Source organism: Megalops cyprinoides, chromosome 18 (assembly GCF_013368585.1).
Source record: "Megalops cyprinoides isolate fMegCyp1 chromosome 18, fMegCyp1.pri, whole genome shotgun sequence".
Classification (NCBI taxonomy): Eukaryota; Metazoa; Chordata; class Actinopteri; order Elopiformes; family Megalopidae; genus Megalops; species Megalops cyprinoides.
The window spans coordinates 512,712-530,000 of NC_050600.1; the positions used below are offsets into that span (position 1 = coordinate 512,712).

The window sequence follows — 17,289 nt, forward strand, 5'->3', positions numbered from 1 at the left end:
TGTAGTGATATACAGCTGGACTCTGCCTGGGAGCTAACCAACACTCTGCACCTTTCTGACCGCTGCAGCTAGGGGGCGCTGTGCTTTCTGCTCAGCGAGGTCACGCCGGAAGGGCTGTGTTTGGATGGTGAATATGAGGAAGTGCTTCATCCAGCTGCCATCTGTTTCACTGTGAGTTCAAACCCTCCAGGAGCAGGACTCATTCTGCTGAAAAGCCGGAGTTTCCCTCACTCTCCCTCCTGTCCCCTGCATGCCCTGAGTCATCTCTCAGGCCAGAGAGACCATCCTGCTGTCTGAATAACTGAGCTGAGGCGCGTTTGTACTGGACAGGCAGGAATAATGATCCACGCGGCTGAGAAGCAGCTCCCTCTCCCTGCGGTCAGAAGCAGTGCCTGTGGAGGTGCTGTGGTGCAGGGCTTCTTTCTCTGCTGAGGCTCAGAGAGCTGCATCGGGGCAGGGGGTAACTGTGGAGTTCTCGCTGCTGTCAGTAATGCTCGCTCTGATTGGATAAAAAATGAAATCAAAAAGAAAGTGAGGCTTATGAAAAAATGTCTATGTTTACATCAGAAGTGCCAGTATTTCGGGTGAGACCATATTCCAGTGGCGGACGAGAGCGCAAACACACTGTCACCAACGTCCTGGAGCCATTTTCACACTTACCTGAGTGCAGAATTGTGCTGAAATGGCCGACGGGAGAGCGTGCAGAGGCTGGGACGGGGAACCCAAAAACCATCCAAACAACAGGACCATGTAACACACAGGACTTGTGATTACTCTTTTAGGTCAGTAGATGTTTTTAAAGAAAGAGAAATTAACTATGAGAAACACTAACACCTTGCTAGAATACCCAGTAGGAAATATGTAGCTTTTATAAGGATAAAACAAAACAAAAAAATTATTTCTTTTTATTATTTCATGAACAAAAAACAATTAAGAAAAAAGGATATTAATATTAGTAATAAATTTATAATAGTTGTGAAAGAAGACTGGATTGTCTACAGAGCACTGTGTGAGAGGTAATTTTCCCAAAATAGGTTTTATTTTTATTTTTTTATTTTTTCTTAGACCAAACATAGTAAAGGAAATGAAGTGATTTTGTGTTTCAGTGCCACTGTGCGAATCAGAGCCCCCCCGCCCCCCATGCCACCAGCCAGAGGCAGGGAAATATATATGGCCACATACATCACTGACTGCCACTGTACCACACAGTATGTGGGCTTATGTATATGTTGTAGACTATATTGTAAAACTGCACCCATCACATGTCCAACAATATATGCATATGCAGTGGCAACAGGTGGCAACAATGACTGAGTTTACTGAAATATAAAATCTTCCATTCTGGATGTGGTGGCCTTTCTGCAGCTGATCCCTGTGTCTGCCTGAGGGAGCCCCGCTGACACCCCTGCCAGGCACACAGGGGACTGCAGCTTCTGTGACTCCGGAGCCTCGGGCAGGGGTACCCCTGTCAGAAAGCAGTGTCACACTGTGCTTATTTAGGCCTGTTCGAGATGGCAGCCCAGCGTGTGGCTGGCTGGCAGGCAGCGCGGGGGCGGGGGCGGGGGGGGGCGGCTCTGAGCTCGCTGTGTTGTGTCCCGTGTGCATTACTGTGTTAGAGCACCTTATGAGTTGTGCAGTCCCACTGCTGGGCCTTAAAACATGACGTGTCAGTCAAAGCCACAGTGCCTTTCCTTTCCAGCACTCCTCACCAAGAGCACTTAGCCTGTGTCTGTAGCACCCGTTCCCTCTCATCCCTCTCTCATCCCTCTCATCTGTCTTTCATCTCTCTCTCCCTCTGTCGCTCTCCCTCCCTCTCTCTCTCTCCCTCTCTCTCTCTCTCTCCCTCTCTCTCTCTCTCCCTCTCCCTCTCTCTCTCTCTCTCTCTCTCTCTCTCCCTCTCCCTCCCTCCCTCTCTCTCCCTCCCTCTGTCGCTCTCCCTCCCCCTCCCTCTCTCTCTCTCCCCCCCCTCTCTCTCTCTCCCCCCCCTCTCTCTCCCTACATCTCTCTCTCCCTCTCTCCCCCCCTCTCTCCCTCTCTCTCCCTCTCTCCCCCCCTCTCTCCCTCTCTCCCCCCCCTCTCTCCCTCTCTCTCTCTCCCTCACTCTCTCCCTCTCCCTCTCTCCCCCCCTCTCTCTCTCTCTCTCTCCCTCTCCCTCTCTCTCTCCCTCCCCCTCCATCTCCCCCTCCCTCTCTCCATCTCCCCCTCCCTCTCTCTCTCTCCCCCCCTCTCTCTCTCCCTCCCTCTCTCTCTCTCCCTCTCTCCCCCCTCTCTCCCTCTCTCTCCCTCCCCCTCCATCTCTCCCCCCCTCTCTCTCTCTCTCTCTCTCTCTCTCTCCCTCTCTCTCTCTCTCTCTCTCCCCCCCTCTCTCCCTCTCTCCCTCTCCCTCTCCCTCTCCCCCCCCCCTCTCTCTCCCTCCCTCCCTCTCTCTTCAGTGGAAGAAGCCCAGTGAATCACTGCTGTCTGGTGTCACTGGATCCTCTTGCTGTTCTGCCACTGGCTGCTTCAGGCTTCATGTCACTGATGGTGACAACAAGGTTGCCCCCCCCCCCATCCCTCCTCCGTACCCCCCCTCCATTCCCTCCTCCGTACCCCCCCCAATCCCTCCTCCGCACCTCCCCAATCCCTCCTCCGTACCCCCCCAATCCCTCCTCCGCACCTCCCCAATCCCTCCTCCGTACCCCCCCAATCCCTCCTCCGCACCCCCCAATCCCTCCTCCGTACCCCCCCAATCCCTCCTCCGCACCTCCCCAATCCCTCCTCCGTACCCCCCCCAATCCCTCCTCCGCACCTCCCCAATCCCTCCTCCATACCCCCCAATCCCTCCTCCGTACCCCCCCCAATCCCTCCTCCGCACTTCCCCAATCCCTCCTCCGTACCCCCCCCAATCCCTCCTCCACACCTCCCCAATCCCTCCTCCGTACCCCCCCCCAATCCCTCCTCCGTACCCCCCCCAATCCCTCCTCCGTACCCCCCCCCCCCAAAACCACCAGAGAGTGATGGAAACTAACTGGTATTGAGGCCTTTTTAGCTGTTGTTTTCTTATAGTTGATTTGATGCTGATGAGATGGGCTTAATGTTGTACTGCTCTTCTTCTCATAATTATTATCATCATGTTTGGGGTAATAAAAGATGTCTGTTGAATGTTGTACAGATAGCACTAGAAGCCTTGTGTTTGAATGAGATTAGAAACTCACCAGCAGCCCCCTGTCCTCTGACAGCGTCTGGGTTCACACTCTTACTGACCTTCACAGCACAGCAATATTTCTAATGTCATTTATTATATGTCAGATACTTTTAAAGCATATTTGTATTTTTATGCAGAGATTGTAGAATGCAGTTTACATTCTGCAGTATCTGCCTGGACTCATGGCGTTTATTCTAACAGGTAACTCTTTCTGTGGGTTTTGGGCAGGCAGGTGAGTGCGCATGCGGAATGGGCGTGGCATGTGGGCGGGGCATGTGGGTGGGCAGGGGCAAGCTGCTGGGCTGGGTTTAGGGTCTTGTGTAGTTGACTGCTGTTGCAGTATTGGATCTAATCTAACATGTAGTGACTAATATGAAACTGTGGACAGGAAACTGTAGAGATGAACCAATAAAGACTTCCTAAAGGAGGGAGGCGTCGGCTCCATTCTCTCTGCTATCAACGCTCGAGAAACACACGCACATCATTCACACAACCTTCATTCAACGCTCGAGAAACACACGCACATCATTCACACAACCCTCATTCAACGCTCGAGAAACACACACATCATTCACACAACCTTCATTCAACGCTCGAGAAGCACACGCACATCATTCACACAACCTTCATTCAACGCTCGAGAAACACGCACATCATTCACACAACCCTCATTCAACGCTCGAGAAGCACACGCACATCATTCACACAACCTTCATTCAACGCTCGAGAAACACGCACATCATTCACACAACCCTCATTCAACGCTCGAGAAGCACACGCACATCATTCACACAACCTTCATTCAACGCTCGAGAAACACGCACATCATTCACACAACCCTCATTCAACGCTCGAGAAACACACGCACATCATTCACACAACCCTCATTCAACGCTCGAGAAACACGCACATCATTCACACAACCTTCATTCAACGCTCGAGAAGCACACGCACATCATTCACACAACCTTCATTCAACGCTCCAGAAACACGCACATCATTCACACAACCTTCATTCAACGCTCCAGAAACACGCACATCATTCACACAACCTTCATTCAACGCTCGAGAAACACACGCACATCATTCGCACAACCTTCATTCAACGCTCGAGAAACACGCACATCATTCACACAACCTTCATTCAACGCTCCAGAAACACACGCACATCATTCGCACAACCTTCATTCAATGCTCGAGAAACACGCACATCATTCACACAACCTTCATTTACAACATCTAACCCTCATGACATGAGAACGGTTATTATGCCGCAGAATTATGACATTAGATCACTTTCTCACACTGGGATGCTTGTGTACAGATGGAGCCCGTGAGAGAGCAGTCTCCTGACCTGGGGAGCCCAAAACATCTGCACACAAGCACCATTTAATAACCAGGTGTCAGGACTTTTTCAGTTGCAATAATGATATGCTTACTTATACATTTGACTTAGTATTTCATAAAGATAAAAAAAATCAATGTTTCAAAAACGCATCTCATTTGCCACCACTGCTGTCAATAAAATGTCAGGATGGTGAAGGTGGAGGGGACGGGAAATGTCTGCGGGAGATTGAGGGTGAGCAGAGGGCGTCCATGTCAAACGTGCGATTGAAGCCATTTTAATACGCCTGCCGTGTGGAGCCTGCCATTCTCATCTGTAACCACTAGGTGGCGACAGGCGTGTTATCTTGCTGCCGGGTGGCAGACTCCGCAGGCTGATGTCGCTGCTTTAGTCACGGGAACCTGTGTCTCTGAGATGCACTGAACCCCAGCAGGGTAACAAAGAGCTCTGGAGTTACCGCTGCATACCTGCTCCATGTCCAGGCCTGAAGACTCTACTACTGCAATGCTCTCTCGTCTGGCCTAGACCTGGGTCTACCAGGCCTGACCTTCTGCAACACACAAGGAAGACACACACAGCGCTCGAGTTTCTCTCATTTACTGCACAAACCAAATCAAATCGTTTCAAAGAGAAAGGGTGTAGAACACTGTCAGCTGCAAAAGGGGAAAAACAGAAAAGGAGGGAAGAGAAACCAAGGTTTGCTGCTAAGCTGGAGAGAAAGAGTCCGTCAGTGCCAGACTCATTAAATACTGTGCGCATCAAAATGCCAAATGCACAAAACTGTTTTTTCCTCATTGTAAGTCATGTTTTCATCAAATATAAACCTCTGCATTTTTTTACATTGGTATCAATCTGAAATTTTTTATCCAACTTTGTCAAACATTAGCTCTTGAGGTGTTTTCTTCTTTACAGCCATACACATATAGAGCTGCAAAGAAAAAAACATAGATATCTTTCATTTTTAAATTTCTCATACAAAAAGAGAAAAGGTGAACTTTGTCCTCAGAATAACAAAAACTGACCAACAAAATAAGCTCTCCCTGCCTTCATCCTGCACCCACTCCACAGCGCCCCCCGCAGGCCATGAGGGACGCGCAGGCGTGGAGAGGCCGCACAGCTGCACCTCCTGCAGCCAGGGAGGAGTTACGCAGGCGGGCGTGTCACAGCCGTCAAAGTGGCTGTATTCAAACGGCCATGTCCATGGGGAGGGGTCCGGGGGGGTCGGGGGGCATGGGGGGCTGCGCAACTTTAGGGGAGGGGGGCAGAGCCTCGGTCCTGAACTCCCCGGGAGAAACAATATTCAGTCTCTTCACTGGATGGACATCCCTCTGAGTTAATCGCGTTTGTTAATTGCAGATAATCAGACTACAAGACTACAGTTTACTGCCCTGCACACCCTACCACACAGAGCTGAAGGAGCTGAGAACACCAAGCACCTGATTGGCTACCTTCTGAGCTGGTGGGCGGGCCCCTGTGAGTCCGAAGGGACTTCTGAATGAAAGAAGAATCCAGAAAGCAGGTGGGGACTGTTCAGACAAACAGATGTCTGTGGAGGGAAGTGCTGTCTACAGGATTCTGGTATGCGAGACGGAGGAAGAGGAAGATGGCTGCGTGCTGACGTGTCCGTCTGTCCGGAGGCTCCTGTCGCAGGCGGGACCGGGTGAGGAAACCCTCACCGTTCTGCTCACACACTGAGCTAAAGGGGGGGGGGGGTGTATAACTCTCCCCCCGCCACTGTCACACAGGGAGCGGGGCATGCAGTGCTGGGGGGAAGGGGGGGGGGCAAAAAACAACAACCATCTGCACCTTTCCTGCCTCCTTCCATCACTCAGTCTGTAAGGTCATCACGTCTGCGGTGCTGTGAGTGAATGTGTGTGAATACGTATGTGTGTGCGTGTGTATATGCGAGTGCGTGTGCGTGAGAGCGTGTGCGTGTGTGTGTATGTGTGAGAGCGTGTGCGTGTGTGTGTATGTGTGTATGTGTGTGTGAGAGTGTGTGTGTGTGTGTGTGTATGTGTGAATGCGTATGTGTGTGTGTGAATGTGTTTGTGTGTGAGAAAGCGTGTGTGTGTGTGTGTATATGTGTGAGAGCGTGTGCGTGTGTGTATGTGTGAATGCGTATGTGTGTGTGAATGTGTGTGTGTATGTGTGAGAGCGTGTGCGTGTGTGTGTATGTGTGTGTGAGAGTGTGTGCGTGTGTGTGTATGTGTGAATGCGTATGTGTGTGTGAATGTGTGTGTGTGTGAGAGAGCGTGTGTGTGTGAATGTGTGTGTGAGAGAGCGTGTGTGTGGGGGCGTGTGCGTGTATGTGTGAATGTGTATGTGCGTGTGTGAGCGTGTGTGTGTGAGAGAGCGTGTGTGTGTGTGTGTGTGTGAGAGAGCGTGTGTGCGTGTGCGTGTGTGTGTATGTGTGTATGTGTGTGTGAGAGTGTGTGCGTGTGTGTGTATGTGTGAATGCGTATGTGCGTGTGTGAGCGTGTGTGTGTGGGGGCGTGTGTGTGTGTGTGTGTGAGAGAGCGTGTGTGTGTGTGTGTATGTGTGAATGCGTATGTGTGTGTGTGAATGTGTGTGTGTGAGAGTGTGTGCGTGTGTGTGTATGTGTGAATGCGTATGTGTGTGTGTGAATGTGTGTGTGTGTGAGAGAGCGCGTGTGTGTGGGGGCGTGTCTCTCAGTGCATTGGACAGTTTACAGAGCTTCTCTGTGAGTCCAGCGTTAGGCAGCTACACCTCTCAGTGGAACAGTGACTCAGACTTGCACCATGATTATATATCACTCACATGTGTCTCAGATCTGTGTGTCTGCATTTTCCATCAGTCAAACTGTGTGTGTGTGTGTGTGTGTGTGTGTGTGTAATATCACTTGTGTGCATATATCACCACTCTAACAGCGGAAACATCGGACAGTGTACCAGAGTGTGTGAGTGTGAGTGAGTGTGCTGGTCAGTATGTGAGTTTGTGTGTGTGTGTGTGTGTGTGTGTGAGAGAGGGTCAGTGTGTGTGTGTGTGTGTGTGTGTGTGTGTGTGTGTGAGAGGGTCAGTGTGTGTGAGTCAGAGAGAGTGTGTGTGTGTGTGTGTGTGTGTGTGTGTGTGTGTGTGTGTGAGAGGGTCAGTGTGTGTGTGTGTGTGTGTGTGTGTGTGAGAGGGTCAGTGTGTGTGAGTCAGAGAGAGTGTGTGTGTGTGTGTGTGTGTGTGTGTGAGAGAGGGTCAGTGTGTGTGTGTGTGTGTGTGTGTGTGTGTGTGTGTGTGTGTGTGTGTGTGAGAGGGTCAGTGTGTGTGAGTCAGAGAGAGTGTGTGTGTGTGTGTGTGTGTGTGTGTGTGTGTGTGTGTGTGTGAGAGGATCAGTGTGTGTGAGTCAGAGAGAGTGTGTGTGTGTGTGTGTGTGTGTGTGTGTGTGTGTGTGTGTGTGTGTGTGTGTGAGAGGGTCAGTGTGTCTGTCTGTCCGTCCCTGGCTGTGCTGCAGTGCTCAGGAGGACATGCACTGCACGTGGTCAGCTCCCGTTTCCTCTTCATCTGAGGAGTCGGCCGAACTCCACGACTCGTCGGTGTCCCCGTCACCAGCCCCCGCTTCACCCCGCCGAGTCTGCCAGTCAGGACAGAGCCAATCAGCACACAGAGCCAATCAGCACACAGAGCCAATGGATGCTAGCATTGATACTGGTATTGGTATAAGTGTTAGCATTAGCATTGGTACAGGTATAGGTATTAGCGCTGATATTGGTACTACTATAGCTGTTTGCTTTAGCATTAGCATAGGTACTGCTGTAGGTGTTAGCATTAGCATTGGTACTGCCGTAGGTGTTAGCAAGGGCATCTCACCCTCTGAGGTCTTCTGTGTCTCATGTGCCGCATGAGGAACCAGAGCAGCTGGGTGTCGTACTGATCACCATGCCGCACGCTGTCTTCATCACGCTCACGCTTGTTCTTCTTCATCACCTGCACATCATCATCATCATCGTCATGATCACAGCACACAGTATGCAGTACAGCCATGACACGGACAAGAAGAAAGTACTGAGTGTGAGTACATAGTACTGAGAGTGCGAGCTCAGTGTGAGTACAGTGAGAGCATGAGCTCAGTGAGAGTACAGTGAGAGTACAGTGAGAGTATGAGCTCAGTGTGAGTACAGTGAGAGCATGAGCTCAGTGAGAGTACAGTGAGAGTACAGTGAGAGTATGAGCTCAGTGTGAGTACAGTGAGAGCATGAGCTCAGTGAGAGTACAGTGTGAGTACAGTGAGAGTATGAGCTCAGTGTGAGTACAGTGAGAGCATGAGCTCAGTGAGAGTACAGTGAGAGTACAGTGAGAGTATGAGCTCAGTGTGAGTACAGTGAGAGTACAGTGAGAGTATGTGCTCAGTGTGAGTACAGTGAGAGTATGTGCTCAGTGTGAGTACAGTGTGAGTACAGTGAGAGTATGAGCTCAGTGTGAGTACAGTGAGAGCATGAGCTCAGTGTGAGTACAGTGAGAGTACAGTGAGAGTATGTGCTCAGTGTGAGTACAGTGAGAGTATGTGCTCAGTGTGAGTACAGTGTGAGTACAGTGAGAGTATGAGCTCAGTGTGAGTACAGTGAGAGCATGAGCTCAGTGTGAGTACAGTGAGAGTACAGTGAGAGTATGTGCTCAGTGTGAGTACAGTGTGAATACAGTGAGAGTATGTGCTCAGTGTGAGTACAGTGAGAATACAGTGAGAGTATGTGCTCAGTGTGAGTACAGTGAGAATACAGTGAGAGTATGGGCTCGTGAGAGTATGTGCTCAGTGTGAGTACAGTGTGAGTACAGTGAGAGTATGGGCTCAGTGTGAGTACAGTGAGAGCATGAGCTCAGTGTGAGTACAGTGTGAGTACAGTGAGAGTATGGGCTCAGTGTGAGTACAGTGAGAGTACAGTGAGAGTATGGGCTCAGTGTGAGTACAGTGGGAATCTGTACCTCCTTCAGGCCCTTCAGTGATGTGGGGGTCTCTGCAGTGGGGGCCCACAGTTTAACATCATGATCCAGACCGCTGGTGGCCAGGCCTGGGAGGTGAGGGTGGGGCTCCAGACAGTTCACCTGGGGGCAGGACCAAAATCAGTCCACAGCGCATTCAGTGCTCCTGTTGCTTTCAGCACTCCCGTCTCTCCCCCCTCCCCCCTCCCTCTCTCCCCTGCCCCCTCCCCCCTCCCCCTTTCCCCTCCGTCTCTCCCCCCTCCCCCCTCCCTCTCCCCCCCCCTTCCCCTCCCTCCCTCTCCCCCCCCCCTTCCCCTTTCCCCTCCGTCTCTCCCCCCACCCCTCCTCCATCTCCCCGCCCCCCTCCTCCCTCTCCCCCCCTCTACCCTCCCCCCCGCCCCCCTCCGTCCCCCCCCCCCTCACCACTCCTCCTTTGTCTCCTTCCATGTACTGCACCACGCGGGCAGACTGCTTGTCCCACAGGTAGATGTGTCCACAGTCACTGCCGCTCACCACAAACTCACTGCAGGGCCCGAAAAAGTTCACCCCCTTCACTGCGGGACAGAGAGAAGGCAGAGTCAGACGCGCGCACACACACACAAGCACGCACGCGCACACACACACACACACACACACACACACACACACACAGTGTCTCTGGTACCTGTGGCGTTGTTGCGGTGGCCCTTGTATCTCCTGCAGTAGTCGGCTCCATCGCTGTGCTGGGAGTTGAACAGGTAGATGTCCTCATCATTGTAACTGGCCAGCAGCTCTGAGACACAGACAGGCAGTAATTCAGGTGGGGCAGGTGAGGCGAGAGGCGAGAGAGGAGAGGCGAGAGAGGAGAGGCGAGAGGCGAGAGAGGAGAGGCGAGAGAGGAGAGGCGAGAGAGGAGAGGCGAGAGGCGAGAGAGGAGAGGCGAGAGGCGAGAGAGGAGAGGCGAGAGAGGAGAGGCGAGAGGCGAGAGAGGAGAGGCGAGGCGAGAGAGGAGAGGCGAGAGAGGAGAGGCGAGAGAGATGAGGCGAGAGAGATGAGGCGAGAGGCGAGAGAGATGAGGCGAGAGAGGAGAGGCGAGAGGCGAGAGAGGAGAGGCGAGAGGCGAGAGAGATGAGGCGAGAGAGGAGAGGCGAGAGGCGAGAGGCGAGAGGCGAGAGGCGAGAGGCGAGAGGCGAGAGAGATGAGGCGAGAGAGATGAGGCGAGAGAGATGAGGCGAGAGAGATGAGGCGAGAGAGGAGAGGCGAGAGAGGAGAGGCGAGAGGCGAGAGAGATGAGGCGAGAGAGATGAGGCGAGAGAGATGAGGCGAGAGAGATGAGGCGAGAGAGATGAGGCGAGAGGCGAGAGGCGAGAGAGATGAGGCGAGAGAGATGAGGCGAGAGAGATGAGGCGAGAGAGGAGAGGCGAGAGGCGAGAGAGATGAGGCGAGAGAGGAGAGGCGAGAGAGATGAGGCGAGAGGCGAGAGAGGAGAGGCGAGAGGCGAGAGGCGAGAGGCGAGAGGCGTGTGTCGGGTCTGCAGTACCTGTGCCGTCGTGGCTGTACACCAGGCAGGTGATGTTGGTCTTGGACTCACTGGACACCAGGTGAGATGGACAGAACTTCTTCAGCACCCCATTGTTATCATTCTCATTGATCTTCCTCTGGTCATAAATCCTGCAGAGAGGACTGCCATTATTTTCTCTTCACTACATTTCCCAGCATGCCTCATCCATCACCTGTGGCGGTGTCTCACCTGACATACTGGTCTCTCCCGCCCACAGCAAAGTGGTGCGTGTTGGCCGGGTTCACAAAGATGGTGTAGAGGCCCACCTTCTTATCGCCCTCCTTCACCACCACCAGCTTGCTGCCCGGGAGAGAGGGAGGAGGAGACGAAAGCGGAGAGATGAAGACACATCGCGGGGTCTTGGTTAACTCTGGCTTTTCCGAGTGTTGCATATGGCGCTGATCTCTGTACTGCGTGACTCTGCTCACACCTGCCAGCATGTGAGTGAGGCAGAGCTCAGCACACACACCTCCCTGCTACTGATGCTCTCCTTTCACTCCCAGCTGTGCTGCCACCATAGAGAGGCCTTTTCTGAATCAGACTGTATTACAGCCACGACACGGACAGTCTGCTGAATCAGACTGTATTACAGCCACGACACGGACAGTCTGCTGAATCAGACTGTATCACAGCCACGACACGGACAGTCTGCTGAATCAGACTGTATTACAGCCACGACACGGACAGTCTGCTGAATCAGACTGTATTACAGCCACGACACGGACAGTCTGCTGAATCAGACTGTATTACAGCCACGACACGGACAGTCTGCTGAATCAGACTGTATTACAGCCACGACACGGACAGTCTGCTGAATCAGACTGTATTACAGCCATGACACGGACAGTCTGCTGAATCAGACTGTAATCCCACTGCATTTGCAGCTTTTTGCACAGGGCATCACACACCACCTCACACACACACCACCTCACACACACCACCTCACACACACACCACCTCACACACACACCACCTCACACACACACCACCTCACACACACCACCTCACACACACACCACCTCACACACACACCACCTCACACACAAACCACCTCACACACAAACCACCTCACACACCACCTCACACACACACCACCTCACACACACACCACCTCACACACACACCACCTCACACACACCACCTACAAACCTCCCAATACCTGCAAACATCTACTGTACAGTGCTATGGTGGATTAGTACAGTGTACCCTGACCCTGACCCTAACCCCTAACCCTTCACCCTAACCCCTATCCCCGCAGCGTGTTGGAACTCACGTGGCAGGCCGGTCGAGCCGCAGGTCGATGCCGAACACCACAGCGTCCTCCCCAGCAGAGAGGAAGGAGCAGGGAGAGTCCGGCTCCAGGGCCAGCTGAGAGAGAGAGAGGGGCGGTCAGTGACCAATCACAAACCCTTTCCCATGCTAACACACACGTGCTAACACACCAACGCACAACATAACACAGGCACTAACACGCTAGCGCAGTGCGTACCTTGTGGGCGGCGCCCTTGTGCTGGGCCACCCTCTTGGTGTTCTTGCAGCGCTGAGTGGCGGAGAGCTCAGCCACTCGGATCTGGCCGTCCCGCGCACACATGGCCAGCGTGGAGTCGCCGCTGTGGGGCAGGAACTTAGCCTGGAGGAGGAGGCAGAGCACAGCGCTCACACCTCTTACAGCACCACACACTGCACACACTCACTCACACACACACACACACCTGCAGGCGCACACACTCACTCACACACACTGCACACACACCTGCAGGCGCACACACAGACACTGCACACACACCTGCAGGCGCACACACACACTCACACACCTGCACGCACACACACACACACACTCACACACCTACACACACACACACTCACACACACCTGCAGGCGCACACACTCACTCACACACACACACACCTGCAGGTGCACACACCCACTGCACACACACCTGCACGCACACACACACACACTCACACACCTGCACACACACACACACACACTCACACACCTGCACGCACACACACACTGCACACACACCTGCAGGCGCACACACACACACTCACACACCTGCATGCACACACACACACACACACACCATGCACACACCACACACACTGTGCACACACACCACCCTCTCACCCTCCCCCACACACCTCTCTCACACACACACACACACACACCTTTTGGGTCTCACCTGAAAGACGTTGCTCTTGTGTCCGCTGTCGAACTCCAGCTCGGCCCTGCGGCGGGCCCAGTCCCAGATCACCACCCTGAGGTCGTCGCTGCCGGAGGCCAGGCGCGTGCCCGAGGGGTTGAAGTGCAGGGTGTTGACGCAGCCCGTGTGCCTCTCCAGCCTGGCCTGCAGCTCCAGCCGCTGCACCAGGCCCCTGGCGCCGCACACCCGCTTCACAAACTGAGCACCCCGCCCGATCTCCCGCGCCCGCAGCGACGGCACCGCCCGCCAGGACGGCACGGCCAGCTCCCGCAGCTCCGCCCCCAGCCACGCCTCCATCGCCTGCTCATCCTCCTCCTCGTCCAGCTCCTCCTCTTCCTCCTCCTCCTCATCCTCATCTGAGCTGGAGGAGCCGCGTGTCGTTCCCCCGCCCGGCCTCTCCCGCTCCCGCCTCCTCTTCCTCCCCTCGCTCTCCTTCGCTCTCCTCTGCCTCTCTCCTCCTCTCCCTCCCTCGCTCCCCCTCTCCCCCTCCTCCGTCAGGGAGTAGAGCCCGCTGCCGTCCATGCTGTCTGTGTCCTCTTCATCCTCCTCTTCCTCGGGGACAGGAGTGCTCTCACGCCCCTCGCCTGCCTCAGAGGTGGGCGGGGTCTCTTTGGGTGCTGAAGGAGGGATGGAGAGGGAGCAGAGTTAACCCCTCTAACACTGTCTAACTGCACTGACACTCCACTCTAACCCCACTGTCTAACTGCACTGACACTCCACTCTAACCCCACTGTCTGACTGTACCCTGACACTCCACTCTAACCCCACTGTCTGACTGCACTGAAACTCCACTCTAACCCCACTGTCTGACTGTACCCTGACACTCCACTCTAACCCCACTGTCTGACTGTACCCTGACACTCCACTCTAACCCCACTGTCTAACTGCACTGACACTCCACTCTAACCCCACTGTCTGACTGTACCCTGACATTTCACTCTAGATGACAGCAGTAACTGTAGTTTTACTCCTAACAGATGGTCAGGACTCAGAGAGGAACACACTGTCCTGGACCAGCTCTCACTGAACTCTCTCCCCGGAGCAGCTGTTGTGTTCTGCAGATGCCTGAACATCTCATTTACACATTACAGGGGTCAACGTGACTCAAAGTGATTAGCAGGGTGATTAGCGACGTTCCCTGCTAATGAAGAAGTTCCACTTTTTCATGTTTATTTTGCATATTTCCATCTGTAACAGCAGCAAGCAGTACCCCTCTGCCGTCCCCTCTGACCTCTTCATCAGCCACTGCTGCTGTACACTCACAGCACCGGCTGCAACGCCAGCGCAACGCGTCACCGCTGCTTTCTGCGCTCTCACAGGGGTGGCGGTCCATACCTGTGCTGGGGTCAGTCTGTCCCTCGCTAGAGGAAGGCGAGCAGGGGGGGTCTCTCTGATCTTCCCCTGGATCCAAGTCCTCTGAGCCTGGGGACAGGACAAAGCGGGGGGGGGGGGGGGGGGGGTCAGAGAGGAGAGTCACAGAGAGAGAGGAGAGTCACAGACAGAAGAGAGTCACAGAGAGATAGAGGTGGAGAGCCACAGACAGAGGAGAGTCACTGAGTGAGAGGGAGTCAATGAGACAGAGAGTCACAGAGAGATAGAGGTAGAGAGTCACGAAAAGAAGAGAGTCACAGAGAGAGAGGAGCAGAGTCAGAGAGGGACAGAGGAGGAGAGTAATAGACAGAGGAGAGTCACAGACAGCAGAAGAAAGTCACAGAGTGAGAGGAAGGTACAGAGGAGTGAAGTCAGAGAGGGAGACGTGGGAGGAAAGAGAATTCAGGAGAGAGAACAGAAAGGAATCTGGGTGCCACTTTGAACACTCCTGTTTTCTTTCTGTTTCACGTTTGACTCCAGAGAAGCATCTCACCGTGTCTGAGAGAGGATGAGCCCTCTCCATCTGCCATAATGCCACTGTATGTCCCTCGTCCTCTGAGGACGGACTCTGAGAGAGGGGGGACAAAGGGGGGGGGGGGGGGGGCAGGTGAAAGGGTTATCACAATTACACTTGCATGTAGTCATCTGGCCGCTGCTCTCATCCAGAGCGGCTTAAACAGCACAAGTACAAAGTGCATCTAATAGAGTTGCATGAAAGACGAGGCAGACAGGACTAACCGCTACAGCGGCAGATCAGATGCCGCCTCACTCTCTTCCAGTGGATTTCAGGATTGGTGCACTGTAGCACCATACGGTACAAATGTAACTTCCAGCAGCTGCAATGCTATCAGAGCAAAGCAAGTGCAGCTGCATGACTGCCGTATAATAACCCAAACGCACCGCTCCCTGTCACCATGCTGCCCATTGCTGCTACCTCCACATTTCTCGCGGATTGCACCGCTCTGTCTTTCCTGCCCCCCTGCAGTTTGCTCCAGGTTTAGGCAGCTTCAGCTAATCTCATCTGGCTGTTTCTTACAACACTCCTGTATTATGATTTGCGAAATCAAATGTGTAGAGTCCAGTTCGATAGGAGACTGTCTTATAATTTAACTGATTCATAAAAGACACAATACGCGTGCTGACTGCAATCATCTGCTAACATTGATCAAGCCCAGAGATGCAGCAGACTGTGGCTGTCCGGGTGTAATGTGTGCGCTGAGACCAGCTGCTGCCGGGGCGTGAGGAGGAAACGCCACACGCTTTAGATAAAACTTTCCCTTTTCCTCAGATGAGCGCTCGACTCCAGCATTGCCCTTGGCGCACTGCAATGTCACCCAGTCAAAAGCTGTGTACCACTAACCAGTTAACCAGTGACTTATAATTATGCATAAGGCTGTAAAATGCAACAGGTCTGTTTGCCGTCATGGCGCGGACACACGCAGCTGAGCCCCTCTAACAGCTGCGCTAAACGCGGCGCCTGCGCGTAGCTGCTTCAGTTTCAGTGGAAATAAAGCCGTGCTGCCCCGTAAATCACAAATGCAGCTTTAAAAATAACTTCCAGACAGGTAGCGCTATCTAACGCCGCTACAGGCAGCTAGCGTCACGAAACACGTTCACCAAATGCTACAGCCAGTCTGAGCGCACCGGGGCAGCTGGCTAACGCTCTCCGGCTAACGCTACCTGACGCTTTCCATCTGAGTTTAAAGCATTAGCGGGCTGCGCATTTAGCAGATTACCCGACAGCCAGCCTGCTGTGTTTGCTGGGTGTTTGGCAATAACACTGGACGCTTCTGCGAGCGCTGTTGCAAATCAAGGCAACAGCACAAGACCTGCGAGCTAAATATGGCAGGAAGGCAGCGAGCTCGCCAGCAGCGCTAACTAATGCGATCAGACACGGACACTGGACTTAAGATACACCGGAGCTAGCTTGTTAGCTGGGGCTAACTCTGCCACAGTCCAGGGCAATCCTGCGAGCCAAACTGTCACTGTTTAAGCAGCTACGCTCTTACATTGGCGTTCTGTCATTAGCCATTCAGCTAAATTGCTTATTAAAATGGGCCAGCAATCCGATAAATACAGGCAGCTAACGTTAGATAAACAAGGTCGCGTTTGGCACCCAGCGTTTTCCTCCTGGTTTCCAGACAGCGATCGTACGTGTAAACACTACCTCTGCGTTAGGCCCGACTCTGCGCTTCAATCCTAATCGGTGTCCGATTCTAATCCCGACCGAAAGTTCGGGCGCCTCCACCCCGCGGCTGCGCTTTACATTTCACCACATCGCGGTTTAGCGAGCAAAGCGCAAGCCACAAAAGCCCCAAAGCGAAAAGTGCAGAGGTTTGGCACTGTACTTTCTGTTGATGTTGTGACGGGTCTCGACTGCTTGTGTTTGTTTCCTACAGATTCCCCTTCCAGCAGCCAATCAGCGAACCTCTTCCCGGAAGTGCGGCGTGCGCTGCTCTAAGGTCCTCTGGGAGTTGTAGTTCTTATCTAATTGAGCGACGTACAGGACTGAGATAGAAAGTAACCAACAGAAAAAGGAAATATGGTTCGGGAGATATGAAATACCTGAAAATGACATATAGTAAGTGTAACGTATATAATTGATATAGTTGTAATATTTACAATGGCAATGAAAATTAAAGGATGTGCCTTCAGTTATTAGCAGTTAGCGTCCTAGCTTTCGCTAAAGATTACTTACTGTAATTCCTGCTCAGCGAAAA

General features: G+C 53.1%; 1 protein-coding gene across 1 annotated transcript; it reads right to left on the bottom strand.

The window, feature by feature from the left end:
• Positions 1-7,926: 7,926 nt before the first annotated feature.
• LOC118793187 (DDB1- and CUL4-associated factor 8-like) lies at positions 7,927-16,989 on the bottom strand. Its single transcript, XM_036551243.1, has 13 exons — positions 16,918-16,989; positions 15,063-15,137; positions 14,534-14,620; positions 13,178-13,815; positions 12,482-12,622; positions 12,266-12,360; positions 11,182-11,292; positions 10,972-11,102; positions 10,117-10,224; positions 9,876-10,006; positions 9,456-9,575; positions 8,346-8,462; positions 7,927-8,109 (listed from the first exon to the last, which is right to left on the bottom strand). The coding sequence occupies exons 2-13, from the start codon at positions 15,097-15,099 to the stop codon at positions 7,993-7,995; spliced, it is 1,833 nt and encodes a 610-aa protein (XP_036407136.1). The 5' UTR covers positions 15,100-15,137; positions 16,918-16,989; the 3' UTR covers positions 7,927-7,992.
• Positions 16,990-17,289: the final 300 nt, after the last annotated feature.